Source organism: Carassius auratus, unplaced genomic scaffold (genome assembly GCF_003368295.1).
Source record: "Carassius auratus strain Wakin unplaced genomic scaffold, ASM336829v1 scaf_tig00217313, whole genome shotgun sequence".
Lineage (NCBI taxonomy): Eukaryota > Metazoa > Chordata > Actinopteri > Cypriniformes > Cyprinidae > Carassius > Carassius auratus.
Window position 1 is genome coordinate 106,299 of NW_020528995.1, and position 27,063 is coordinate 133,361.

Sequence of the window (27,063 nt, forward strand, 5' to 3'; positions counted from 1 at the left end):
GAAGCATAAAAAATCATTCTGTTAAAAAACTGTTAACTAGTAGGCTATATAGATTACAGAAATATTATATCGTAATGTTTATATGTGTGTTTGTGTGTGTGTGTGATTTCTGTGCCCCTCACATCTGAAAAGATGGCTACGTCCCTGCTTGACTACAGAAGCAGATACTTCCAAGTGTATGCTCATTTGACACCCCAACTTAAACAAAGGGATAATAAAACTGCACCATTTGTGTACATATGAAAAAGAAGACGAAAACACACGTGTATCCAGTGAAAAAAGTAAAGACATCACATGATGAAAGTCCAAATATTGGCAACATATCGTGAAAAAAAAAAAATCTGGATCCTTGAAGTAGATCGCCATTCACATTGACATACTGTTCATGTCTGACTGCTACTGCATCCAGGGGCTGGACTGTGCAGAAAAGGAGGGGCTGATTTTATAATTGCAGAAAACACCGTTTTTGTTAAATGGAGTGCCTTAAATTATGTATTATGGATAGCCAAACGGCGAAATTAACGGCGTTTTGGATTGCATCAATAAACGCCGATATTAACGGCAGTTCTGCTGTGAAAACGCGTAATTTACGCCGTCTGTGCTACAAAATGCCATATTTTACGGCGTCTTTTTGTCTTAAACGCTGTAAAATACATCTGGTTGATGGCGAATTGTGTACCATTCGGCTGATGGGAAGTTCGATTCTTTTCCGCGAACCGGTTCTTTCGGACGATTCGATTCAATAAACCGGTTGAAAAAACCTGTTCAGAGGTTCTATTACGCTCTACGTAATGACGTCATTGGCGATGACGTAATGGCGTCACGTCTATCAAACATTCAAATATATAAAGTCAGTAATCATAACTTTAGTTAGTTAAAAACCTCGTAATCATGAAGAGTTTACATTTTAGTTTTGCAACAACACCCAAATACAGTAGCAGCAATAATGTGCATATGAGGATTTAAGTGAAGATATAAAGTAAATAAATTAGGTGTCATCAGCGCAGAAACCATGATCCACTTACTAAACATAATCCATTGCGACGTATTTGTTATTAAATGAATTTAAGTTTCACCAGATTGCCCTTCATCCAAGCCCTCGGATTACCCGCGCTTATAACATTAGCACAGAATCAGAATCAATCACCAAAAGAATCTTCGGTTCAGACATGCTGTGAGTCAGAATCGCGCATGCGCAGTATAATCAGCTCCTAGGTTTTATCGGATGTGTCCGAAAGAAATGGTCATCATTAACTATAAATAGAGTACAGATATTTCATACATCATCCCTTATTCCTATTAAACATAAGAGTCTTTAGAGTCTTAATTATTGTCCAACTTCCCTGAAAACCCATTTGGCCTATACATTATATGCAATATACGGATTGGAAACATTCATCTAAAAAAAAAAAAAAAAAAATCAAAATAAAATATAGTTATTTTATCACACTTTCCGATGTTTAAAAAAATAATTAAAAAATTACACGCATGCGCAGTATCATCAGTTCATCGGTTCTCAAATCGGACGCGTACGACAGAAACAATTCTCGGGTGAGTGTACTGGTGATCCGAAAACCGAAGCAACCGGTTCTTGACGCGGGAACGAGAATCAGCTCATCTGCTATAGCGATATGAGTGTAGCACAGAATAGACCAATTATAGGATAACCGAATCAACTTTTTAATATCATAACATATATTTGCGCTAATGTGCTGAACTTTGAAAGTTAGTCTTAGCGATGTCCAGACGAGTAAAAAACTTTTTGCGCATTTTAATATGCTTGCCTAGTGCCCACCTAGCCTAAGTGTCGGTTACGTTCAATAAAAAAAACACACATGGCTTGTTTCTCAAGTCCAAATTTCATTTTTGAACTTGTTTGAAATGGATTGAATCATTATGTAAAATAATCTTGGAGATTTCTGAATTGCCTAAATCATAAATGCAACCGGTTGAAGCCTGCAGCAATGTTTTTCTTTTGTTATGGCAGTATAGCCTACTCTGTATATATTTTTTTGAGAATGTTGCACTCCTGTTGCTGTTATTCTGCACGAAACTTCATGCCAATAAATAAGAAATATTACTGACTTGTGCGTTTCCAGCGCTCTCTTTACGTTCGTCCGTTATTCGATGTTGAAAAAGGAAACGTCTTTTTTTTAGACACGGAAAATCGATTCAATAAACACTTATGTCTTAAAAATCGAAAATGATTTTTTTCACAAAAGTGACAGCCATAGTAGTAGGGAGATGAGTGAAGTAGCCTACTTTTACTCGCTAAGAAGTACGAGGATAAACGACATACAAAAGAGGATGACAATCGATCCTTCCCGCACAGATTTCCATTGATTCAATTCTTCCAGTTTTGACGTCTTCGTAAAACAGCATACACCAGCAATAATGCCTTCTGTTTATTCTTCTTATTCTTTTTATTACTAGGCCTAATTGGGGCTACGTCTTAACCTCAATGGTTACATAGTCCATTTGTCTTATTCAGTTTTACATGACCAGTTTTTTTTTATTATTAGGCTATTATTTTATTACAGTTCCATCAACTAATGCACAAATCGTTATAGAATTAGGCCGAGAAGGGTGGGCATATCTTCATTTTGAGCAAATGCAATATACGTCTGCCTGTTTTGTCGTCATGTAGGACCAGCACTGATCCAAATGTCTCATTCATCCTAATCAGTAATGCTGTTTTCCAGGTGCTGAAGCTGAAATATGGAGGCATGCTATAAGGTGGTTTGCCCTTTCGGCGGACAGGAGAGGAGGGCGCAATGAGAGACTGGCGCGTCAGCAGCAGGAGCAGCAACAGCCACAGCTGCCACAGCACCCACCTAGTGATTTTGTTTAAGTGCATGTTTTTTTTTTCTTCCACGTTGTGTTTATAGCCTGTGCGTTTTTTTTATCCATTAATTATGTGTATGTTGTTGACTGTGTTTTGTGTTAATTGTTGACTTTGTTGTTCATTTTTTATAATTAAAATATGAATTCGTGGTCATTAATTCTGTGTTTGTTAACTTTGTTCACGTTGTTTTAGTATGACAAAAATGCCGAAAATAAGGCAAAAGGTCAATCCAGTGGTGATTTAAGCGGATTCGTAACACATCCGGCACAGCTCCGGTAGGCGGATTCATTTCACGCACCCGTTACGTATCTGTAACGGGATGATCAGGCGGTGCTGGATCGGCGCTGGCACATATCCGCAACAACCCCAAAAAAACAGACCAGAAACGGCTTCGGCCCGATGTGCGTTTGGACTCAGTAACGAGTCCGTGTGGCGGATGCGTGCCAGACCCAGCTCTATCGTTTTGCGGTTGAAAATGATTGCGGCCCTGTTCCGTTACAGCGTCCAGTGGCTATCTGGGTCGGTTCTCAAATCGGACGCGTCCGACAGAAACGATTCTCGGTTGAGTGTACTGGTGATCCGAAAACCGAAGCAACCGGTTCTCGACTCGAGAACGAGAACTGCTCCAGCAGTGGGCGTGTTCGTTCATTGTTTGGGCTCAGTGTTCATCTTCAGTTCGGTCTTCACGGCAGTTCAGTCAGTGTACTGCAGGGTCGGCCCTGACCAATTTGCTGCCCTAGGCAAGATTTTACCTGGCGCCCCATGCATCACAGCCCATTTCACCCTGTCATTGTGTTCATGATTTAGCATGTATATATATATATATATATATATATATACACACACACACACACACACACACACACACACACACACACACACACACACACACACATTACAGCAGAACTGTTTCCAACACTCATAATAAATCATCATATTAGAATGATTTCTAAAGGATCATGTGATAGACTGGATGTCACATGTGACACTGAAGAATGGAGTAATGATGCTGAAAATTCAGCTTTGCATCACAGAAATAAATGATAATTTAAAGTATAATAGATAGAAAACAAATTATTTTAAATTGTAATAATACAATATACATTTTTTCTGTATTTTTGATCAAATAAATGCAGGCTTGATGAGCAGAAGAAACTTCTTTCAAAAACATTAAAAATAGTAATTTTTCCAAACTTTTGGCCTGTGTATCCCCCCAAAACTGCACAACTGTAGAGTAAAACATTAATAAAAAAGTGATAATAAAAAATGCGTCTTAAAACTGACATGATTGTACAAAATCACAGTCTGGGGACTCAGAACTCAGAACAACTGCTAACATTAATTTTAAGGTAAAAATAACTGCCATGAAATTATAGTATCTTACTCCTATGCAATAAATTGTTCTTTCACTACATCTCTTTACCTCTGTCTTTATCCTCTTCTCTTCTTTTTGGCACTGTATCTATCGCAGACTATGCTCATTTATAATGTGTCATGTAAATTCGGCCTTCCGTCACAATCAGGAAACTTTCACCGTGTATAGAACTGGCGCGAGCTGCCAGGCCCGTTTCTACGAGCTGTGTGTTAACAAAAGCAGTGCTGTCTACATTGGATGCGGCGTCGGGCACGCTACACAACAAATTACCAACAACTGATCGTGCGCGCGCTCTGTTTCTGACACACTTCAAGCACTCGATGGGCGGGGGAAGATTGAAGTGCGGGACTTTTTTTTTTCTTTATTTGGTAGTATTTCGAATTAATGGTTTTTAAATAGTAGCCTATTATTAAAAAAATATGAAAAAAATAAAAAAATAAAAATCACTCGTTCACTCATTCTGGCACCCCTATGGATGAGTGGCCCTTAGCATTTGCCTATACCGCCTATGCTGCGTGCCGGCCCTGGTGTACTGTTCGAGTAAATTAATTACTCCGGGATATTGGTTTATTCTGACTCAGAGGGAGTGTCAGTCACGTTAAAAAAAGTTAACAGTTTAAGTAATTTGTGGATTAATGCTTATTGGAGACATGAACCGTTTCAAACGATTCAGTTCGAATTGGTGAACTGGTTCAACCGGTTCACTAAGAAGAACCGGTTAAATTGAACGATTCGTTCACGAATCGGCCATCATAGTCCGCCTTCCATAATACGTTCAACGACAGCGCCAAGCGCTTCGCGACGCCCTCGTGTAAATGTACAGTAAGACAATGTATATGCTACATAATACAGACATAAACTATATTACATTGATATTTAAAACGTCTGCAATTACTGTGGAAATAATCGAGCTTTGGGGGTTATTCATGGTCTGTAGTAATTTCACTTTTTAAAATGTATTTTTATATTCGATGGTCGAAAGGTAAGTAGAGTAGACTATATCATCTCATTGTAACACGTTTTTGAAAATGCTTAATAAAGCATACATTTCCTTGATGGGGATTTTACAGAGGAAGTCACTTCCTATTTCTCGCAAAGGGTCATGGGCGATAAATAAAAAGCGGATATAGAGCTTAATTAAAAGCCATGTGTTTGATTAGACAGTGTGCAGTCTGAAGAGGAGCTCGCCTGTCTGTGTATCATGAGCGTGAGTTCTTTGGAGGTTTATTTTATCACTGTGGGTTTATATTAAACATGTATGGTTATATGGTCTACTTAATCACTTTGATTGATTGTGTATTAGCCTTAGGGTACTTGCACTAATTTTAAAGTTGAAGCACAATGGACCCATATTTAGTTGTTTGTTGTTTTTAGTATTACAGACATTTATCCAGTTCTTCTCTAATTATACAGTTAACAAGTAGACTTCATGATGCCTTTGTCCAAAATAACCTTGGCATGGTTATTATAATTCTTATTGAAGAAAAAGCTTCTGTTTCCTTGGCCGATCGACTGGACGAAGTTGTTATTAAGGCAGGTTATAAACTGAATTTGCTTTTTCTGGATATCCACGCAATACCAACGATTTATTGTTCCTTTTTTACGATTGATTGATTGGTTTGCAGTTTTAATTAAGATTCCCCACTGCAAAAGTGGACATTTCTTACCCATATAGAATTGTATTACTACTTGTCAGGAGCTGCATAACATCGAACATAAGAATGTTGCCTTAATATTACGGGCAATTGAACATCTCATTAGTAAAGATGAAGACTGCATCCAGAAACTTGTTCATCATGGCTTGGTTGTGAAGATAAGTATATTTGTCTAATTCTGATTAAAATAAACCTCTAAGTTACTGGTCAGTATGATAATTTATAATCTGCTCACTTTTTAAATGTTGAATTGGTTTGAGATTTCGTCAGAGCATCTTAAAGGACAGCACAAACCACCTAGGGACGCCATGACTCTCATTGAAGTTTTCTACGAGGTTGCCATGGTAATACTTTTTTTTTCTGTTATACATTTTCGCTATAGATCTCTCTATACACACATACACACACACACACAAACAAGACTCACCCCCCCCCCTCCTCTTTTTTTTTCTTTTCTTTTTTTTATATATATACAGGGACTGTGTCAGATCACAATTGCAGGTGACCCATTTGAAGATTTGTATTAATATTATTTTTGTATAGTGTATTAATTATTTATAATTTGGTATGGTTCAAAGGCAGCAATAAGATCTTGGATATATTTTTGTTGCGGTTTGGGGCTGTTGTTTTGGATTATGAAGTGCCTTTCAGTCTGCGTCTAGAGGTAATTGTCATTTAAACTATTGATTAAAAAAAAAAAAAAGTCTGGTCAAAATATTTACGCTGTCAAATAATTTTACATCATTTGCACTCAGGCCATCAGAACCATAAACTCTATGTTGGACAGCAGTTCCAAAGATATAAGGAAGAAACTCTGCCAGTCAGATGACCACTTCGGGCTCTTGCAAGTATTCAGCACAAGTTAATTGCCATCATAGAGTAGAGTGGTTGCACACACATTTACACTTCAAATGAGCAACACAAGCAACTTATTGCAAGCAAGGCTGCGCTCTAGTGGACAACAGATTTCTATAGGACACAAACAGACCGAGTTTTCATTAGAACAGGGGTTCTCAGACCTCTTCAGGAAGTATGCCCTGCACATTTTGTTTGTCTCCCTCAATGATCACACCTGATTCATCTCATAAGATTTCGTTGCAAACACTTGCCTTGTCATTTCTTACAGAGAGGACTTGGCAAAAGCATTGACAGATATTGGTGGTAAGCAATCAAATTTTTTCCCAAAAATAATTTAGCGTTTTTGTTTTTGATGCAGTGTTCATATTGTAGGCTTATATATGATGCTGTCACTAGATTATGAAATGCAGGTGGCCATTTCTGAAGCTCTCTGCAGGATGACACCAAGGAAACTAAGAGAAGACTTTGCTGGCAAATGGTTCCGTTTCAGAAGTTTTGCTTCAGCTTTTACTTCAATCCGTGACAAAGATTTTGAAACTGTATGTTCAGGCATTTCATTTTCACTACTCAAATCACTGGAACATTTTGGTTTTAAACAGATTGCAGGAATTTGAGTTTTCTGAGAATTATTATTATTATTTTTTATTTATTTATTATTATTATTTTTTTAAGGACTGTAGGACATTTCTGAATGAACTTAATGGTTATTTTGGCAACTCAAGAAGGTATAATTGACTTTATTATAATGCAGGGTTTATCCAGTCATTGCTGTCTGTAAAGTTTTGACTTGTTTGCATGATCTTATCTCTCTGTCCTAGAGTCTTCTCATTCCCTTGTGTTCAGGCATTTCTTGATTCAGCTGAGGTGAGCGTGAAAACGTTCTCTACAAGATTTTTATTTTCTTCCTTTTTTTTAATAAGCAGTGGTTGAAGTGGGGCAGTAGGCTACTCTAAAGCGTCAGTGTAAGTGAGATTTAGAAATGACACAAAGTACATTACCCAGGAGGAGGGCATTTGAAACTACTAAACTATTGGAAAGTTCAAGGATCCAGTGAGGAAATACATTATGTAATAAGTACAAAACGGCGCTAATGCAGAGAAAATATTATTTCATCAGAGATGGAAGAGAGAATATTGACTCTGTGTCCAGATGGCAGTAAATTATTATTTCCATTGTGTATTTGGCTTAAAAGCACAAGTGTTTTATAATGAATGCAGGCTGAAGGTGTTTTAGATTATGTTGGTCAGTGGTTTAGTTATTCCAAATGGATCGGTATGTTAGCATGTGCAGTCAGGTTAAAGGGATAGTTCAGGAAAAAAAGGACTATTCTGTCATGAATTACTCATCCTCATGTTATTCCAAATACGTAAGACCTCTGTTCAGAATAAACAAATTCAAATAATTTTTATGGAATCTGAGAGCTCTGACCCTCCCATAGACAGCAATAATATCAAGGTCAAGAAATATGGCAAGGACATCAGTAAAGTAACAGTTGAACCCCTGATGTCACACAGATTACTTTACCGATGTCCTTGTTACGTTTCTGGACCTTAATTGTAGTAGTACCTTTGCTGTCTATGGGAGGGTCAGAGAGCTATCAGGATGCATCAAAAATATCTTTGTGTTCTGAAGATGAACTGCGGCCTTACAGGTTTGGAACGACATGAGGGTGAGTAATTACATAATTTTTATTTACATTTTTGGGTGAACTAACCGTTTAAGGCAGCAGGTTTAGTGGTCTTCTGGCGTCTCCCTGTGGTCCTGTGTGGTATTGCAGCTTAACTGGTTCATATAACTTCAATATGATATACATTGGGAATTATGAAAATGTATTTTGGGGTGGTGGTGGGGGGGGGGGGGTTATTTTTATTAATTGTTTATATTTATTTAAGCACTGCTAATAAATTACCTAGGCTATACACTGCAATTTCTCACAACAACAGTGTTTGAATGATCCTTTTTAGTTGTTCAAGCCTGAAGATGAGTTTCTAAAGGAGTTTTGGGTGGATTTCAACATTGGAACGTCAACCATTAGTTTCTTTGTAAATGATCCAAAGGTGTGTCCAAAATATATTTTAATGCACACGTTTTTACGAGTAGTGTAACTAAAATGAGCTTATATTTCTGGTAGAACACACTGTGGGAGTTGATTCACCTGCCTAAAGATGTTGTCAGCATGTATGATTTTCAAGGTGGGATTAATTGTAAATGACCCTTACCAGTAGCTTTTTCTATTCATAATAATTTCATAATAAAAACAACGTTTTCCTTATTGGTATGAAAACTAATTCCAAACCTGAAGTAGACTAAAAGTGATTTGGAATTTATTTTAAGTCCCCCAGTTCACTTTTCTTTTTTCTTAAAAATTTTCTAATTGTTTTTAGAGTGTGGTGATCAGAAGATATTGGAAGTTCACATGAATACCCCACTCTCTCATGGAGAAATGACTGGCAAAATTGTCAAAATCCTCTTTAGTGCAGAGCACAACATCCAAACAGCCCTGACAAGAGTGTTTCCAGATAAACTACAGTCGTCTTCAGCCTCAAAGGTGTTGGCATGTACTGTTTTTAAAGAATCATGGTGAAATATGTAATTAAACCTCACATACATACCAGTGGTTATAAATTACATGTACTTTATTATAACTAGGAAGCTCTACAATCAGGGGATTGCTTGACTACGATGGAAGGTATGCACCTTACATGCTCTACAAATTTGTTAAAGTTAATTTACAGGGAATTGTACCAGATTTATCAGTGTGAAACATTTATTTTTACAGGAACCCAGCATGAACAAACATCAGTGCCACAGACATTTGCCAGGCATGTAACTCTGCAAAATTTCTGTAAATCCCAGTGTTTAGTTTAGCTATGTTTCCGACTTTGCACTATAAAACAGGAAAACTTTATTAGCAAGTGGACCAACCTTGTTCACAGCATCTATATGTTTTTTGGTCGTTCTGAAATGCCTGAAGAAAAAACGTCAAAGTATTTCTGTATAATAACTTGCATGACTGCATTCCTAAACAGTAGGCATTTATTACGTCTGATCTCTCTGAAGCGAAATTAATTACATATGAAATTTATATTCCGTGGTTTCTCCTAATTTTCTTAGAGATATTTAGTACCAGTTTATCAGGAAGTGACGATTTTGTTCTCTTTTGATCGTAGAATGGAAATGTTTTATGCCATATTCCAGTTTCATGCATGTTAAATTGGCCTCTTTGGATGGAAACATGGCTACTGAGGGAGCAGAAAGCATTTTGATTTCTGCATTTGATTTGATAAGACAGATTAATCTTATCTCAAGGTTTTTTTTTTTCCATAGTCCATCTGCTGCAGAAACCAAAGACATCCATCAGGTAACTAGATAATCCAGATAGCAGGTTGTATGGGCACCCATTTTGACCAAATTCTATGAATTTTTCAGCGTTCCCCTTTGAGTGGACCAAGCAGATATCCCAGATCAAAGTCATCAAGGTATGACTATTTATTGCTGTACATGTATTACAGCTTTTGTAATAGTACATGTATTATTGCTGTTTATGCTTTTCTTTCTTTGGTGAATGAAGAATCAAAGGAACCTCAGGCCAAGACCTCTTTAAATTTAAGGATCATTCAGATTCTGAGGTATGTGTGTCTGTGTGTGTGTGTAAGAATGCACTGGGTTTTCCCCTACATTATGTGGATCAAATATCCCAACAAGGGTAGAAATTTTCATAATTCTTGACCTCTTTGGGGACGTTTTGTTTTGGTTTCCATGAGAAAACAAGAATATAAATAGAGGATCTGAAGGACCCACCCCTGGAATACAATTTCAAAGGCGGAAAGCAATATAAACCGTCACTATTTGAACCGTGGGACACCCCTTGGATCTGATTTGTCACCCCAGATGCAATTTGACCCCCCCCCCCCCCAACCCCCCAAAACGTGTTGAGGCAGACAATATTTAGAACATTCACTGCTAAATTCAACCACATACAAGTTATTTTAGGTCTCGGAACTTTAATTACTTGCAAAAAATGCATTTGTTGAAAATACACACTGATGTTTGTGAGCTTGTTGGATACACTGGGGTCTAAGAAAAGTGGCTGTAATCTTGAAAATGGTTTTTATTAGTGTAGCTACAGGTTGTGTAGTTAACTACAGTTCATGCTATTTTTCTCCTAGTTTAACAGTGACTGACTCATGTAATTCTGGAAAAAATAGGTGAATTTATGTGATGGTAAACCAGGGATGTCAAACTCCGTTTCTGGAGAGAAGCAGCCTGCAGAGTTTAGTTCCAGCACAAAATAGTTTTCAATTAAGGGTACATCCACAAGAAGCCAGCTTTCCCTAACTTTCCTTTTTTTTTTTTTTTTTTTTTTTCTTAAAGGGTTAGTTCACCCAAATAGCAAAATTATGTCATTACATTGTTGTTCCAAACCTGTAAGACCTCCATTTATCTTTGGAACAGGTTAAGATATTTTAGATTTAGTCCGAGAGCTCTCAGTCCCTCCATTTTGAAGCTGTGTGAACGGTATACTGCCATGTCCAGAAAGGTAAGAAAAACATCATCAAAGTAGTCCATGTGACATTAGAGGGTTAGTTAGAATTTTTTTTAAGCATCGAAAATACATTTTGGTCCAAAAGTTGCAAAAACTACGACTTTATTCAGCATTGTCTTCTCATCCGTGTCTGTTCTGAGAGAGAGTTCAAAGCAAAGCAGTTTGTGATATCCGGTTCGTGAACTAATCATTCGATGTAACCGGATCTTTTTGAACCAGTTCACCAAATCGAACTGAATCATTTTAAACTGTTCGCGTCTCCAATATGCATTAATCCACAAATGACTTAAGCTGTTAACTTTTTTTTATGTGGTTGACACTCCCTCTGAGTTCAAACAAACCAATTACTCGTGGAACTTGACTCGTGAACGAGTCAGTCTATTGTTCGTTATCTGGTTTGGTGCGGTGTTCATCTTCTGTTCTCTCTTCACAGCAGTTCAGTCAGTGTACTCTTTGACTACATGAATTACTATTGGTTTGTTTGAACTCAGAGGGAGTGTCAGCCACATTAAAAAAAAGTTAACAGCTTCAGTCATTTGTGGAATAATGCGTATTGGAGACGCGAACCATTTAACCCTAAAACCGTATTCTGGACAAATGTGGGCAAAATAATTGTGATTTATTTTAAAAAAATACTTCCCTTGATCTGAGCGGTACAAGACTTGGTTACTTTTCCTAAGTTTGCCCCCTGAACACACACAATTTTTTTGACTCAATTCTACAATGTTAAGTGGGTGAAAAAAAAACTCCTTAATCTTGTATTTGGGTCAAAAATGGGCACCCATAGAAATGAATGGGAAAAACTGTAATTTAGAGCATTCTTTTTGTAAAAATAAATTAATAGATCCAATACAATGCATATCTAACATACACACAAATGAAGGGCTGATCCTGTACAACATTCTCATCATGGCAAAAACTCACACTCATACACACACACAAACACACAAACAATGCATTCAATGAGCCTATGACAGAGCTGGGCTAATGTCTGACCATGTTTTTTGGTATGATCCAATCATCCACCTGGCTCATCACCCTCTCTCTCTCACACACACTCACACACACTCATACACACTCACACACACACACAATGATCTACATTAGAGCATAATTTACATAGAAAATATGGTACTTTTTGAGGTAAATAAATTCAAAAATAAAAAAATAATAAAAAAAGCACCATAAATGGATAGACAAAACTTTATCGAAGACAGTGATATAACATTTATAATAAATAAAAAATAGGATCACACCTGAGTCCTCTGTGCCCACATTTGTCCACAATTACAGGATTAAGGGCTATAAAGTGAATACAGTTTGAGGGTTAAAATGATTCAGTTTGATTTGGTGAACTGGTTCAGAAAGATCCGGTTATATCGAATGATTCATTCACAAGCCGGATATCACAAACTGCTTTGTTTTGAACTCTCTCACAACAAACAGGGAAGAGAAGACCATGCTGAAAAAAATAATCGTTTTTGCTATTTTTGGACCAAAATGTATTGTAGATGCTTCAAATTCTAACTGACCCTCTGATTATTTTATTTTTTTCTTAGTACAAAAATATATCTTTACCAGATAGTCAAATCTTTAATTTTGTGAATTTGAATTAGATGTTCAATGTCAATCCAAAACTATTGGGTAAATACATGTTCTGAAAATAAGTGTTTTATTGATTCCTCTTCTGAATGACAAAGTTGAATTATTATTCGCTTAAATATACATTTTAAGACTGCTCAATTACTCCCATATGACAACCATAAATCATACCCCATTGACTCACATTTTAAACACAAAATCTGCTTTCCTTTTCAGCAAATCACAAATTCACCTCACATTTAAAGATAAAACTGACAAAGATACCAATGTGCTACATGAACAACTTGAGGCTTAACAAATGTGAAACAGAATGTTCCTGACACCTCAACAGTATAAATTAAACCCAAATTGACCTTAATAATACCTAAATTAAAACCTTATTGTACTGTACAACATTATTGTTACTTCAATTAACAAAGATTCATTCTGTCTGTAAATTGAAAGAAACATTGTTGTAAATATCATAACTCCAATGACGACTGCATTGTCACCTACATATATAATTGTCTGTAAATGGTTCTTGATCATGATGTAGACTGTGCACATATAATTATATTCAGTCATTAAGGAAGTATTTCCTTTCTGTCAACCAAAGTTTGTACACCTACAGTAAGTAAGCCTTCTTTCCTGCATGCCGAGCAGCCTCCACTTTTGTCCACAGTTGTTTAAGTATAGCTTTGTCCGTGTTCGTTAAATCCTTGCCAAATTGTAGTTCCTTGGACTTCAGGTAGGTGCTGGTTTTAGCTGCTTTCCAAAGCCTGTCTCGTAATGATGGTTCTTCCTCTCGTGTCATTTCCAATAAGTTTTCTTCCAAGCCGGTGTACAATATCCATGTCATCTTGTATTATGATGGTAAGCTCTGGAAGAACAGTACAACAAATATCCACGAACTGTGCCTGCCTTTGTCTTCACTTGACTGCTCAGCCAGACCGTACAATCTCAAATTCCATTGTCTTTTGTACCGTTCATTCTATAATTGATTTCAGAAACTTTATGTGCATCGCTAAGCTCATGGATCACCTTCATGTCCTTTTAAAAAGTTTTCATGTCATCTTTGACCTCTTTCTCTTTGTTGAAGAGGAATTCTGTTGTTTTCTTTGAAGCATCAATGCTCACCGTATTTACCTTTTAAGAGCTCCTAATCCATTTAATTTATGCATCGCATAAAGTTTTCTTGAATTTCAGACAAGGACGGTTCACCTCTACTTTTCCTCAGGTCTTTGCTCGGGGCAGAATCCAGTAAAGGAACAGTAATGCTGCCTTGCATAACATGCCTGCATTGTTTGAATGTCAGTACTTCAAATGTGCACTTCGTCTTTGTTCATCTTTGTCAGCAGCTTTATTAGGCTTTTTTTCCTTGGCTTTGCTCTTCCTCTCTCTTTGTTTTTCTGTCATTCAGTACAGTCTCTCTGGGTCAGATATTATTTTCAAATGCAACTTACAGCAACTATCCAGGTTATTTGTTAAATGTTCTTACATTTTAGTCGTCCAATTTGTCAATTTATTAGACCAAAAAGAACAATATGAGGTGAAGGAACAAACTTTTATCCTCAGCTTCTCCAACCTACCTCCTCACTGGTCGCCATCTTGCGTAACCCCCACCAGCCATCCCCAACATAGCGGTGTCTGACTAGGGGTGAGACCTGGGCAGATGAGGTCATCGTTTCAGAAACTATACTGATTCACTGTCTACACGAAAATACCAGGGCGCCGTTTTTAGATTTATACTCTGGGATCTGGAACTGAGTTTGACACCCCTGTGTTAAACCATAGATCACTTTAGAACACATTTTGGATACTAAATGACAAGTAATAATGTCAAAGGTCCACTTGTTGTAGAATTGTAGTTTTCTGGCATATGAGTAGGTGTGTGTGTGTGTGTGTGTGTGTGTGTATATGGCTGCCCCAGGTGATCCTTGAGGTGTCTCAATGTCAGAGTGACACTTTTGACACAGACCTATCAGGGAAGTCACATGACAGGAATCCAAAGACTGTAACATTCATGACTGCTTTGTGGAGGTACCAGGTCAGTGGTGTGCAGAAACGCATATCAGGTCCACTGTCCTCTTAAACACTTACAAGTGGACAATTTAATGATTTTCTCAAAAATTTTGGGGGGGCTCTTGAGTCAGTTTATTCATTTGTTTAACTTGATCTTGCCAGGTTTAATGTACATAAAGTGCAGCTCAAATGGCTACAGAAAAAATCAGAAACTTGTAAAATATATAGTTTCAAGGCCAGTTTTCAAAGCTATAGATTGTGCCATTAGTTAACATGTAACCTTACAAAGTTCTATTCATTTTCTCACATTCAAAGTTTAAAATTAATTTTAAGATTTCCTTTTCGGTTTAGGTTGCACATGCAAAGACACTTATTCAAACATCATCATCTAACGGGTACGTGACATGTCTGTCTTGTCTAACAATGACCATCTAATTTTAAAATCGGTATGAAGTGCAGGAGTGCCAGTTTGGACGTCAATGTACTGCTGTGCATTTACAGTAGTTTCCCTAAAATGTTCAATTTTCTTCATCAGGTCTACAAAATCCCTCCCTGACATTCTGGGTAGAACTCCTGTTAAGGTTAGGTAGAATATGTAAAGGCTTCATTATTTGCAACAATGTGTAATTTTATTTATATTAGGCAGTTAGTTGTACATTCAAGAATTCTCTACTTTGCCTAATCTAGCTTCTTAAATCTGGCATTGTACAGTGAAATATTGTCAGCTCTCAGACCAAGTACATATGCCCCTCTTTAAGTAGCTTAGGAGAAAAACATCTGTTGAATGTATAAATGTAAATTATGCAAAGTGTGGTTGATTACAGAAGAAAATGAAGGTGATGTATTCAGATGAATGGTGTGTCCACAAGGACACTCCACATGCTGTCTACAGCAGAAGAAAGCCCAGAGCTAAGGGCAAGCTCAGAGGTAGTTACTCATTGTGCAGGACTACCTCTTTTATTTTTTATTTAATCATTGAGATATGCTGCATCCTTATTTGTGTGTTGTATTTTATTTTTTTACTTTTTCATAGTTCTTCCTCTTTCATCACCCAGCAGTAATGAGGAGGAGTTCTCTAAGGTAGAATATCACTTCAGTAGACTTTCAGTGGGGGAAATATTGTTAATTTTATAATGGGTATAAACAAGTGGGTCTTTATGAATCGTCTTCCTAGTATTCAACACCCAAACAAAGACAAGGAAGGGAAAGAGTGACAAGTGAAAACTGGCAGTCTCAAGTCAAACTAGGGAGATCACTGGACATGGAATCATCCTTATTCAAAGAGTCCACTGCTGATTCAGGTACGTATGTTTACTTAAGGCTAATCTCAGAAGAGGGCTTATACCAATTTAAAACTGACCTGTTGTTGTTTCCTCAAGGTTTTCAAAACAAGACTCTTTCTGAAACCAGTTTACCACTAGAGGAACTTGATAATATCATGGAAGAGGTACAAGTTGATTTCAATATGGTTTTCTTATGCAGATTTATATAAACAATCTACATATTTATTCAGCACAATTTGGATAAAGAAACGTCAATTCTGCAGAAAAATGAAGCAGATGAATCATCAGGTGAGACACCCCCTCCCCCCCCCCAACCACAATGCCTTTTTGACCGTGTTTACATTAACGCCTCTAAAAATCTTCTAAAATAAGTAATAATCTCAATGCTTAATTGAGGACACATATTTGGTGCACAGAGATATATGTGGGTCTGAAAGAGGACACACAGCTGCACAGACACCCAACATTTCAACCCAGAAGACTATTCATGTCTAGCCCACTAGAGGATGCTGCAGGTAAATGTCTTCAACTGTTTCTGATCTGAAAAAATAGGCGAGCATTTGCTCAAGCTTCACTTTTTCAATTCTCTGCTTTTTCTGCTTGAAAGTGACATGTAGCCAAGTATGGTGTAGCCTACCATACTTTGAATTTATGTTCTGCATTAAACCCATCCAATTGAACACACAGCATGTAGTAGCAAGTAGTGAACACGCTAACTGTGAACCAGGGTCATCCTTAACTGAAGTGGGGCCCAGTGTGAAGTAGGGAACATGTATTAAATAGCTTGCCTCAAGCCCAGGGCCTGGTGTGGCCATACCAGTCGCGCCCCCATAAGTATTGCCCGGTATATAACGCACACCCGGAACAGTGGGTTGCCATTTTTGCTGGGGCCCCGGGGAAGGAGTTGGGGAGTTGGTGCATTGCTTAAGGTTCTTACCTCAGTCATTGTTACAAGTCTGACTCTCTAACCATGAGGCCATGACTGCCCCATTTTTCAATTTCACTTTTGTCTACTTCATGCATTTTTTTTCTGCTCGAGAGAAGGATAAAAAGCAGCCATTTTCTGTTACTGCTCGATGCAAACAAAGTGATGCGAATGTCTGAAAAGAGCTCTCACTCTCTCGCTGTCTGTCTGTCTGTCTGTCTGTGTGTGTGTACTTAACCATATTTGGGGAAAATATTGCACTGTGGAGTTTGTCAAACCTTGGGACATCCTCATTTGCAAAAATATATTTAAAAATGTTTGTCTGTTTGTCAGAGCGAGTAACTGAAGCATTTGCAGATGAGGAGTCTGAGGAAGAGTTGGGTGCTGGTGTCAGAGCTGCATTTAACTCCTTTAAGACTCAGTTGAGAGTGCACTTTACTGTGAGTACAAAAGCAAACTGGAGCTTTTTTATCATTAAGATTACCCAAGGTTTAGTTCTGTCTTTTTGTGGAAGAAAAAGTGTCTACGTAATGCTGTTCCAAAGTTGTGGTGGTGTTTTTTTTTTTTTTGGTCTAAGCCGTTTTTTCATTCAGTAAAAGTGAATGGATGCTGTCCAACTACTAAGTACACACACACACACACACACACACACACACATCAGCAATCCATACATCTGAAAAATAGTGCCCAAATACATCGTAAACTACAGTTCACTTCTCTCTTCTGCTGTAGATTAAGATATAGAAAAAAATAATTTAAAATTATTTATTCACCAAAAAAAAATAATTGTCCATGAATGAGGAAAACTAAAAAAAAAAAAAATCTTGTTATACAGTGGCCACCAGCTGTTTTAATTACTACACTGTATCTCATCCTCATGAACTGCACCACATTTGCAAGTTCTTGTTGTGAGATGTTACTCCACTCTTTCACAAAGACATTGGCAAGTTTTTGCAAGGACAGTCCGCTGTTCTTCCTGTTGCAGTGTCTTTGGTCTCTTAAATTACTGACATATTGATCAGAACAGAACACATAGTTCTAATTTCTTCCTTCAGCAGGATTTTGGCATATTCACAAAGGTGATGAGGGAACCTGGGCATCTTTTTTTTTTTTTTTTTTTTTTTTTGTCCGTAGAAAAGTCTCTTAAATATCTTAAGTTTATTATAACTGTGACCACAGTTTCCCTTCCAAACAATAAGCATCTTCGGGACGGTTCTATTTAAGTTTACATAAGTATACGGAGACTCAAACATGTAAGATTACATAATTTGAAATATTTATCTTTTGATTTTTAAGGCTTAGGTGTGTGTGTGTGTGTGTGTGTGTGTGTGTGTGTGTGTGAGAGACACACACGTGCACAGTGATGGTATTTTCTGATGGCAGTGGCCTCTTTCAGCAGGATATTGTACCCTGATACAATGCACACATTGCATGTAATGGTGTAAAAAAAACATAATGAAGAGTTAAGGGTCAACTCCTTCCTCTCCTCATGGATGAGAGCATGTTCACACATGCGAAAGAGTGTGGAGATTCCGGGGGGAGTATTATGCTGCCTTGCAACATCATCCAGCGTGACCGTTTTGTTGCATAAAGAGGCATTAAAACTCCAATACCTTTTATTCCTTTATTACAGTTTCGAATAATAAATCTTAATATTTGCACAATTACTTGAAGAAAATCATGTTATGACTTCAAAATAATATTAACATGCTGGGAGATTTGAAAACTAATGATTTTGAACGTTAGCATTGCACATATCCAGCTTCATATCTATGGGTTTTCAAAGGCAAAGGTTTGTTTGGTAGCTCACACGACTCTGAGACATACTTGAGAGGTGAGGAGCTCCGGTTCAAATCCAGTGTAACCATGGTTCGATAAAATGGTTCAAATCTACATACAAGGAAGTTGAAATGGCAAGGCTACATCAACAAATGCGTCTTTATATCGATTTTGCATATGTTAACACTATCGGGTAGGTTTAGGGTTGGGTTTGGTTTAGGGCCTATTTCCAACACGATAGAGCATTAACTTCTAGTAACAGTCCACGGATATCTGAATTCTGAACCGCTGCTATAGTACCATAAGCAACATAATAAAAACAAATACGTAGCCATTTCAATGAAATAAAAACGCCAGGGTTCAAAAATTGAACCAGTATTTTAGCGCCACTCTGTGGACATTTCTCTTTGAAACTGCAGTGAGACGTGCAGTAACATACATAAAAACGGTATTGCACAGAAAGTGCACAGAGGTACATATTTTTATTAGTCCAGGTTGGCTTCATTAAATCGGAGATGTCACTTTGCCCACAATTTTGATGATAAAATCTGATCTGGAGTTACCATGGCAATGAAAAATGTTAAAATCTGAATCACTACCATGTTACAAACAAAAAAATGTTTTTCTTCTTTTAAAGGCCCTAGTTTGGAAATCTAATTGTATGGCTTTGCAATTTCACTGTTTGGCAAGTCGAAAAATGCTGTCATTTGTATGTGGCTCAAACATTGTTTGAAATTCTTATTTTGTGTATGAAAGAAGCTAAACAGAGGGACATGCATGAGGGACACTTTTGGTGAACTAACACCTGATTTGTTTAGTTAACATGGAATTATTTTCTTTGTGATCCAGAGCAGGTATAAAAAGATTGAAGCCAGATCCTTGCAATCTTTAACAGACTGTCAGAGAAATGTGACTTCTCTGTTGGAAACTATACACAATCAAAGGTACGGAGCACAAAACACAGCATTAGCATTCAGCAATTTCTTTAACTTTTGTCCTATTTTGTCTATAAACCATGAAAATCTAGAATAAACATAACCCATTCAGTTTACTAAACACTAACAGTACTTTTTTTTTAATCCACATGGTTATAGCTGATATTCATAAAAACAAACCATGGTGTTCTGCATGTAGGTTGGTGCATCTGGAGCAGTTCCAGAACACAGTGGTGCAGCAGTTGACATGTTTGGAGCAGGATTGTCTGTCTCTCAAAACCATAGAGAAAGAGACTGTGGTCTGTCTCAGCTTATCGATCAAATGGGCAAATTGTCATATTTCAGTTTATATACAGCAATCTATTTAATGTTTATATTTTCATCTGAACAAAGCCTATTTAATAGAACAAATCAGTGTTGTTCTGTCATATGCACTTGGTCATGTTTCAGAATTTCTGGCAGTCGGAGTCTGACACAGTTCGGGCATTCTGTGATCGACAGCAAAAGAGGTAGTCTAAGCCTGTTTTATGTTTGCTTGAAGCACACATGCCGTGTATGTCTGTATATTTGGAGAACCGTTTCTCTCGCGCTCTCTCTCTCAAATTCAAATGAGCTTTATTGGCATGACTTGCACCGTATTGCCAAAGCATTGTACATTACATGAATAAGGAATAAAAAAATTATATAATAAAACAAAAACAGATTTGTAAAATTAAGTATATGTATACTTTTTTTTTTTTTTTTTCTTCAAACAAGAAAAATATAAAATACAACACAAAAATATTATAACTTTGCACGTAACATAACAGTACATGTAAGAAATGCTCTTGCTTCAGTTTTGTCCACTGGCTGACAATCTTAGTTTGACAGGCTGATACGTATCTTGCTGCTGTTGTGATCATTTTGGAATTTTCCCCTAAAATGTGATTAAACTTTTCTTTATTTGGTAATGCCATAATGTATATTTCATAATTTATTTTTTTCATTTAAAATTTGTTGGAATTTTTGGAAATAAATATGCAGCTCTTATGTTGTGATGGTAATCACAGTGTAGTAAGAAATGTTCCACTGTCTCCAGCTCTCTCTGAGAGCACCGTGAACACAGTCTCTGCTCTCGCGGCTGACATCTCTGTCTGTGTCGTCCTCTCTCTATAGCCAGACAGTGATCACTCAGTCTGTATTTTGTAAGTGTTTTTCTTAATTTGGGATCTTTTACACAGCTCAAGTATTCTGCTGGTTTGTATTCCCTTTTCAGGTCTAAATACAGCTCCATTTTCTTCTGTAATTTAGTGGCATCTTTCCAATAGGTAATGTTGTTTTTATAACTGTGATTTGGTTGGGCCGGATTGTGCTGTGCTGATTTGGCTGTACAGTCGTGGCCAAAAGTTTTGAGAATTACATAAATATTAGTTTTTAAAGTTTGCTGCTAAACTGCTTTTAGATCTTTGTTTTCAGTTGTTTCTGTGATGTATTGATCAACAATTACATGACATTTATGCAAAGAGTCAGTATTTGCAGTGTTGGCCCTTCTTTTTCAGGACCTCTGCAATTCGACTGGGCATGCTCTCAATCAACTTCTGGGCCAAATCCTGACTGATAGCAACCCTGATAGCAACCCATAATCACTTCTTGGAGTTTGTCAGAATTAGTGGGTTTTTGTTTGTCCACTCACCTCATGAGGATTGACCACAAGTTCTCACTGGGATTAAGATCTGGGGAGTTTCCAGGCCATGGACCCAAAACTTCAACATTCTGGTCCTCGAGCCACTTAGTTATCACTTTTGCCTTGTGGCACGGTGCTCCATCGTGCTGGAAAATGCATTGTTCTTTACCAAACTGTTGTTGGATTGTTGGAAGAAGTTGCTGTTGGAGGGTGTTTTGGTATTTATGGCTGTGTTTTTGGGCAGAATTGTGAGTGAGCCCACTCCCTTGGATGAGAAGCAACCTCACATATGAATGGTGGCAGGATGCTTTACTGTTGGCATGACACAGGACTGATGGTAGCGCTTACCTTGTCTTCTCCGGACAAGCCTTTTTTCCAGATGCCCCAAACAATCGGAAAGGGGCTTCATCGGAGAATATGACTTTGCCCCAGTCCTCAGCAGTCCATTCACTATACTTTCTGCAGAAGATCAATCGGTCCCTTATGGGTTTTTTTTGGAGAGAAGTGGCTTCTTTGCTGTCCTTCTTGACATAAGGCCATCTTCCAAAAGTCTTCGCCTCACTATGCGTGCAGATGCGCTCACACCTGCCTGCTGCCATTCCTGAACAAGCTCTGCACTGGTGGCACTCCGATCCCGCAGCTGAATCCTCTTTAGGAGACGATCCTGGTGCTTGCTGGACTTTCTTGGATGCCCTGAAGCCTTCTTTACAAGAATTGAACCGCTTTCCTTGAAGTTCTTGATGAACCTATAAATTGTTGATTTAGGTGCAATCTTAGTAGCCACAATATCCTTGCCTGTGAAGCCATTTTTATGCAACGCAATGATGGCTGCACGCGTTTCTTTGCAGGTCACCATGGTTAACAATGGAAGAACAATGATTTCAAGCATCACCCTCCTTTTAACATGTCAAGTCTGCCATTCTAACCCAATCAGCCTGACATAATGATCTCCAGCCTTGTGCTCGTCAACATTCTCATCTGAGTTAACAAGATGATTATTGAAATGATCTCAGCAGGTCCTTTAATGACAGCAATGAAATGCAGTGGAAAGGTTTTTTTGGGATTAAGTTAATTTTCATGGCAAAGAAGGACTATGCAATTCATCTGATCACTCTTCATAACATTCTGGAGTATATGCAAATTGCTATTATAAAAACTTAAGCAGCAACTTTTCCAATATTTATGTAGTTCTCAAAACATTTGGCCACGATTGTAGTTTGAGCACCAGCTGTAGAAGTGTGCTCTTCTGCAGGTTCTGCTCCTGACACCCCAGGGCTTCAGCCTGACATGAGCTCACATCACTGTATTTCAGGTGCTGCTGTAATTTCACAGCTCTCTTCTGAATACTAATTAATAATGGGTACCGCCCTAATTCAGCTCTGCTTGAATTGTTTGTGGTTGCTCTGTTAACTTTTAAGATGCTTTTACAAATTTGGGTATGCATAATTTAAATTTCTTCTTTTTCCCATTTGGAGAAATCTTGGGTTTTTAGAGGTCTCCATATCTCACTGCTGTAAAGTGCAACTGTTTCAATTATTGATTTAATGATTTTTTGCCAGATTTGAATGGGAATTTTGTTTAATTTGTATTTTTGATCACGTAGAAGACTCTCAGTGCCTTTTGTTTTCAGTTCATTCACAGCCAGATTGAAGTTCCCTGTTGAGCTGATTTTTAGTCCCAGATAAGTGCATTCATGGGTGTGTTAGAGGACCTGGTTTCCTGCTCTGAAAGTGTATTCATTTTCCTTACACCTGGGACTTCATTATGAAAAATCATTATTTTTGTTGATTTTAAGAGCCCATGTTTGACTGAACGTGTCTATGATGTCGAGTAGCTATTGTAGTCCCTCTTTTGTTGAGCGGACTTCTGTGAAGAGCAGACATCTAACTTCTGATTCAGTTAGAATTGGGCCGGGGGAAGTCGAATTGTTTAATTCTTTGGCTAATTCATTTATATAAATGTTAAACAGAGTTGGGCTCAATGGGCAACCTTGTCTGACTCCTCGATGTTGAGAGAAATTCTGTTTGATTATCCCCTATTTTTACAGCACATGTATAGTTTTTATACATGGTGCTGATTAAATCCAATGTTTTCCCTCAAATCCCATCTTCCAGTAGTTTTAGGAAGAGTCCTCTGTTTTTGTGTTGGTGTACATGTTTATCAATGATAGTGTTGAGGGTGTAGATGTGGTCAGATGTTCTGTGTTTGGGTAGAAATCCAATTTGACTTTTCCAAGATTTTTGGGGTTTTGAGAGTTTTGTAATCTTTTTGTTAATAATCGAACAGAATATTTTCCCCAGGTTACTATTGACACACATGTGCCTCTGTAATTGCTTGGCTCAAACTTGTCTCCTTGTTTAGAGACTGGTGTGATTTAGGCCTTGGTTCCAGGTGTCTGGAAAATATCCTACACTCAAAAAAATATTAAATTTTGGTTTTTACAGTTTTGAATTTCTCATTGGTGTATTTGATCATCTCGTTTAATATTCCGTCGATGACACATGTCTTGTTGGGTTTTAGCACATGTAGTCTATCTGTAAGCTCATTTATTGTGATTGGGAAGTCCAGGGGGTTCTGATTGTCTTTTTAATCTTTTCTTTCAAGATTTCTAATTTGGTTTTTAATTCATTTAGAGCAAGACTTGTTTCAGTTGTTTTGTACAGATTTTCAAATTGTGTCCTCCATATGTTCCCGTTTTGAATGGCCAATTCTTTCTTTTGTGGTCTTTAGAGAGTGTTCCAGCTGTTCCAAAAGGTATTGGTATTTATTGATTCCTCCATTGTTTGAAATAATTGTTTTGTATGCTCTTCCATTTTTGCTTTTAGAGTTTGTTTGTACACTTTAAGAGATTCATGATACTGAAGTCTGAGTTATTGGTTGTCAGGGTCTGTTTTTTTTTTTTTTGAAAGATTTCTTACTTCTTCTCATTGGTGTTTTTGGCTTTCTTTTTGCTGATTTTTTTTTTTTCAAATTGCACATGGATGCTGATTGGTGGAATATGTCCTTTAGTGCCAGATTTATGCCTACTTTATTTTGTGGATATGAGTTAATTATAAATTTGTCCAATAGTAATTTGATAGTTTGACATTCTATTGCACTTTGATAGTTTTCTTTGCGTTTTTTTTTTTTTTTCTCCATCTCTAGGATTGATGCAGTTTTAATAGCGGAGAGGGCTGTCTGTATATTTCATTGTTTTGAGTTGGTTTTAGATGGTGTAATTTTACAATGGTCTGACAGAGGTGTTTGAGGACTGACTGTGAATGCTCTGAGATGCACTGGGTCAATGTCTGTGATGAAATAATCTATAGTACAGTTACCAAGAAAATAATTAAAGGTGTAACAACTGAAAGAGTCTCCCCGTATGCGACCGTTCATTATATACAGGCCCAGTGACCGACGAAGCTCTAGTAGGCTTCTCCCATTTTTGTTTGTGAAGTTGTCATAATTTTTTCTGAGGTGATTTGAAGGCAGAGAGTGGCAGGTGTTTGTCAACACACAAGGAGACAAATAGATTACAAAGTCGGGTTCATTTCCAGTTCTGGCATTTAAATCGCCACGTATTAATACATTTCCTTTTGTCTGGAAGTGGCAGATCTCGTCTTGCAGGATAGAAAAGGTTTCTTCATTGTAATAAGGAGATTCAGTCGGGGGTAAGTATGTGGCACATAAGAATATATGACGGTCTGTGGACACTATCTTTTTTTATTTTTAGCCGAATGTATGATTTTTTTTTTTTTTTTTTTTTTTTTTTATAGCTGTGATTAAGTCTGTGAGTTGTGTTCTGTACCATATCAGCCCCCGAGTCTCTGCCCTGTGTCACCCCTCTTAGTTTGGTGGATGGTAAAATGATTTCTCTAAACCCAGTTGGGCAGCCAGTGGACAAATCTCTTACATTCCATTTTTCTTGTAGTATTTTAATGTCAGAATTCAGAATTTCTTTTTTGAAATCTAACTGTTGGCTCTTAACACCAAAAATGGAGGACCTATGTCCTTGCATATTCCAGCATGAAATTAAGGAATATGTACACAAATCATTTATATTTCAAAAACAAAACTAACATCAGTATGCTGAAACAGATCAAGAAGAATCTTTGAATATTATAATGCATATCTAAGAATATATTTAAAAAATTTATATATATATATATATATATATATATATAGGTTATTTTAAAAATATTTAAATACACACACACACACACATGTACAGTAGGCTACAATAATGTATGTACATTCTCTCTAATAGCCACCCTAACACTAGGCCAAATTTTAGTATTGCAATACACCCTATAGACCTTTCAAAGTAATTTATTTTTATTTAAAACTTATAAATGTACAACTCTTTTTGTCAAACCATTCAAATATTCAGACAAGGTTTTCTCAAGACTAACAAAGTGTGTTTGTGTGTGTGTGAGGGCAATAAGATATTTGAACTAACTGCAGTTAATTTCAGAACTGTGTATCATAATGTGTACACATCTCATTGTGGATATGCTGTATTATGTACTGTATTTTGTAGTGGCTATTGCATGTTAAGCAGAAATTCATGTGACCAAGGCAAGTTCTTGTACATAAACTAAAAAAAAAAAGCTTCTGCTCTTCCATAACAGGTTGGATTCTCTCCTCATCCCGTATGTGAATGCTGAATCACAATTTAGTTTATCAGCGAGAAGAGGCGGCAAAATTACTGAGGTGAGCAGTTTGTTCATTACCGCTTTAATCAGCACTGTATGTAGACTTTAGACCTAGATTTCTGGACTATATCCAGGTCAAAAATATCAGATATTTAAATGTTAGCAAGTAAACTGATAATATCCAAGTCTGAGTAGTATTTAAGTTATTACAATTGTCATCTTCTCCAGCCTGCCTCTCCTCAAGATGCTGCCACTCGAGATCCCTTATAGGACCTCACACTATGAAGGTGTTTTTTTTTTTTTTTTTTTTTTTTTTTTCTCATACCGAAAAATCTACTCCTAATAAAATAAATTTTTGTTGACTGGTGTAAAAACATCACATGCTCAAATTTCATATTGCAAGTGCTTCATTTAGTTTATAATAAAGACAATCATCAAGGAACTCTGTGGTCACTTAAAAAAATGTCACACACACACACACACACACACACACACACACACATATATAAATATATATATATATATATATATATATATTATATATATATATATATATATATATATATATATATATATATATATATATATATATATATATATATATATATATATATATATATATAAATAAATTAGTGGTGGGCTGTTATCGGCGTCAACGTGCTGCGTTAACGCGAGACTCTTATCGGGCGATTTTTTTTTTTTTTTTTTTTTTTTTTTTTTTTTTTTTTTTAAATATCGCCGTTAATCTATTCTCAAAGTTGGGTTGGGAGCTGGGTCTAGGCGAGCTATGATGACTTTCACCTTGATATTTTATATAACCGACTGACTGAGGCCAGCCTAAAAAGATGCTCAGGACAGTTGCCGGGCCACTGCTGCGCATCGTCACGAAAGCTTATCTTTTTCACATGTTTTTACGTCTTACCGCTTGTCGATTTAAACATTAAAGCATCCAAATACAAGAC

The 27,063-nt window shown here is 37.1% G+C and overlaps 1 protein-coding gene across 3 annotated transcripts; it reads left to right on the top strand.

Annotated features, from left to right (window-relative positions):
- Positions 1 to 5,330: 5,330 nt before the first annotated feature.
- sycp2l (synaptonemal complex protein 2-like) lies at positions 5,331 to 26,570 on the top strand. Of its 3 annotated transcripts, XM_026265252.1 has the most exons (34): positions 5,331 to 5,427; positions 5,634 to 5,753; positions 5,917 to 6,033; positions 6,118 to 6,219; positions 6,352 to 6,376; positions 6,454 to 6,539; positions 6,631 to 6,719; positions 7,002 to 7,036; positions 7,130 to 7,272; positions 7,406 to 7,458; positions 7,552 to 7,597; positions 8,698 to 8,790; positions 8,865 to 8,925; positions 9,118 to 9,281; positions 9,383 to 9,422; positions 9,513 to 9,555; positions 10,061 to 10,094; positions 10,163 to 10,212; positions 10,305 to 10,362; positions 14,791 to 14,907; positions 15,234 to 15,277; positions 15,418 to 15,463; positions 15,707 to 15,809; positions 15,916 to 15,962; positions 16,057 to 16,183; positions 16,262 to 16,329; positions 16,396 to 16,453; positions 16,582 to 16,680; positions 17,424 to 17,530; positions 19,719 to 19,813; positions 20,004 to 20,103; positions 20,255 to 20,313; positions 26,078 to 26,159; positions 26,330 to 26,570. In XM_026265252.1, exons 1-34 carry the CDS (start codon positions 5,422 to 5,424, stop codon positions 26,369 to 26,371), a joined length of 2,559 nt encoding a protein of 852 aa, XP_026121037.1. In that variant the 5' UTR covers positions 5,331 to 5,421; the 3' UTR covers positions 26,372 to 26,570. The 3 variants fall into 3 exon arrangements, with proteins under 3 accessions (XP_026121037.1, XP_026121038.1, XP_026121039.1); XM_026265253.1 differs by lacking the exon at positions 16,582 to 16,680; XM_026265254.1 differs by lacking the exon at positions 14,791 to 14,907.
- Positions 26,571 to 27,063: the final 493 nt, after the last annotated feature.

Coding starts and splice junctions, on each gene's coding strand:
- sycp2l (XM_026265252.1), top strand. Junction 14,908..15,233: donor CTGCTTTGTGGAGGTACCAG/GTCAGTGGTGTG, acceptor TTTTCGGTTTAG/GTTGCACATGCAAAGACACT. Junction 15,810..15,915: donor AGCTAAGGGCAAGCTCAGAG/GTAGTTACTCAT, acceptor ACTTTTTCATAG/TTCTTCCTCTTTCATCACCC.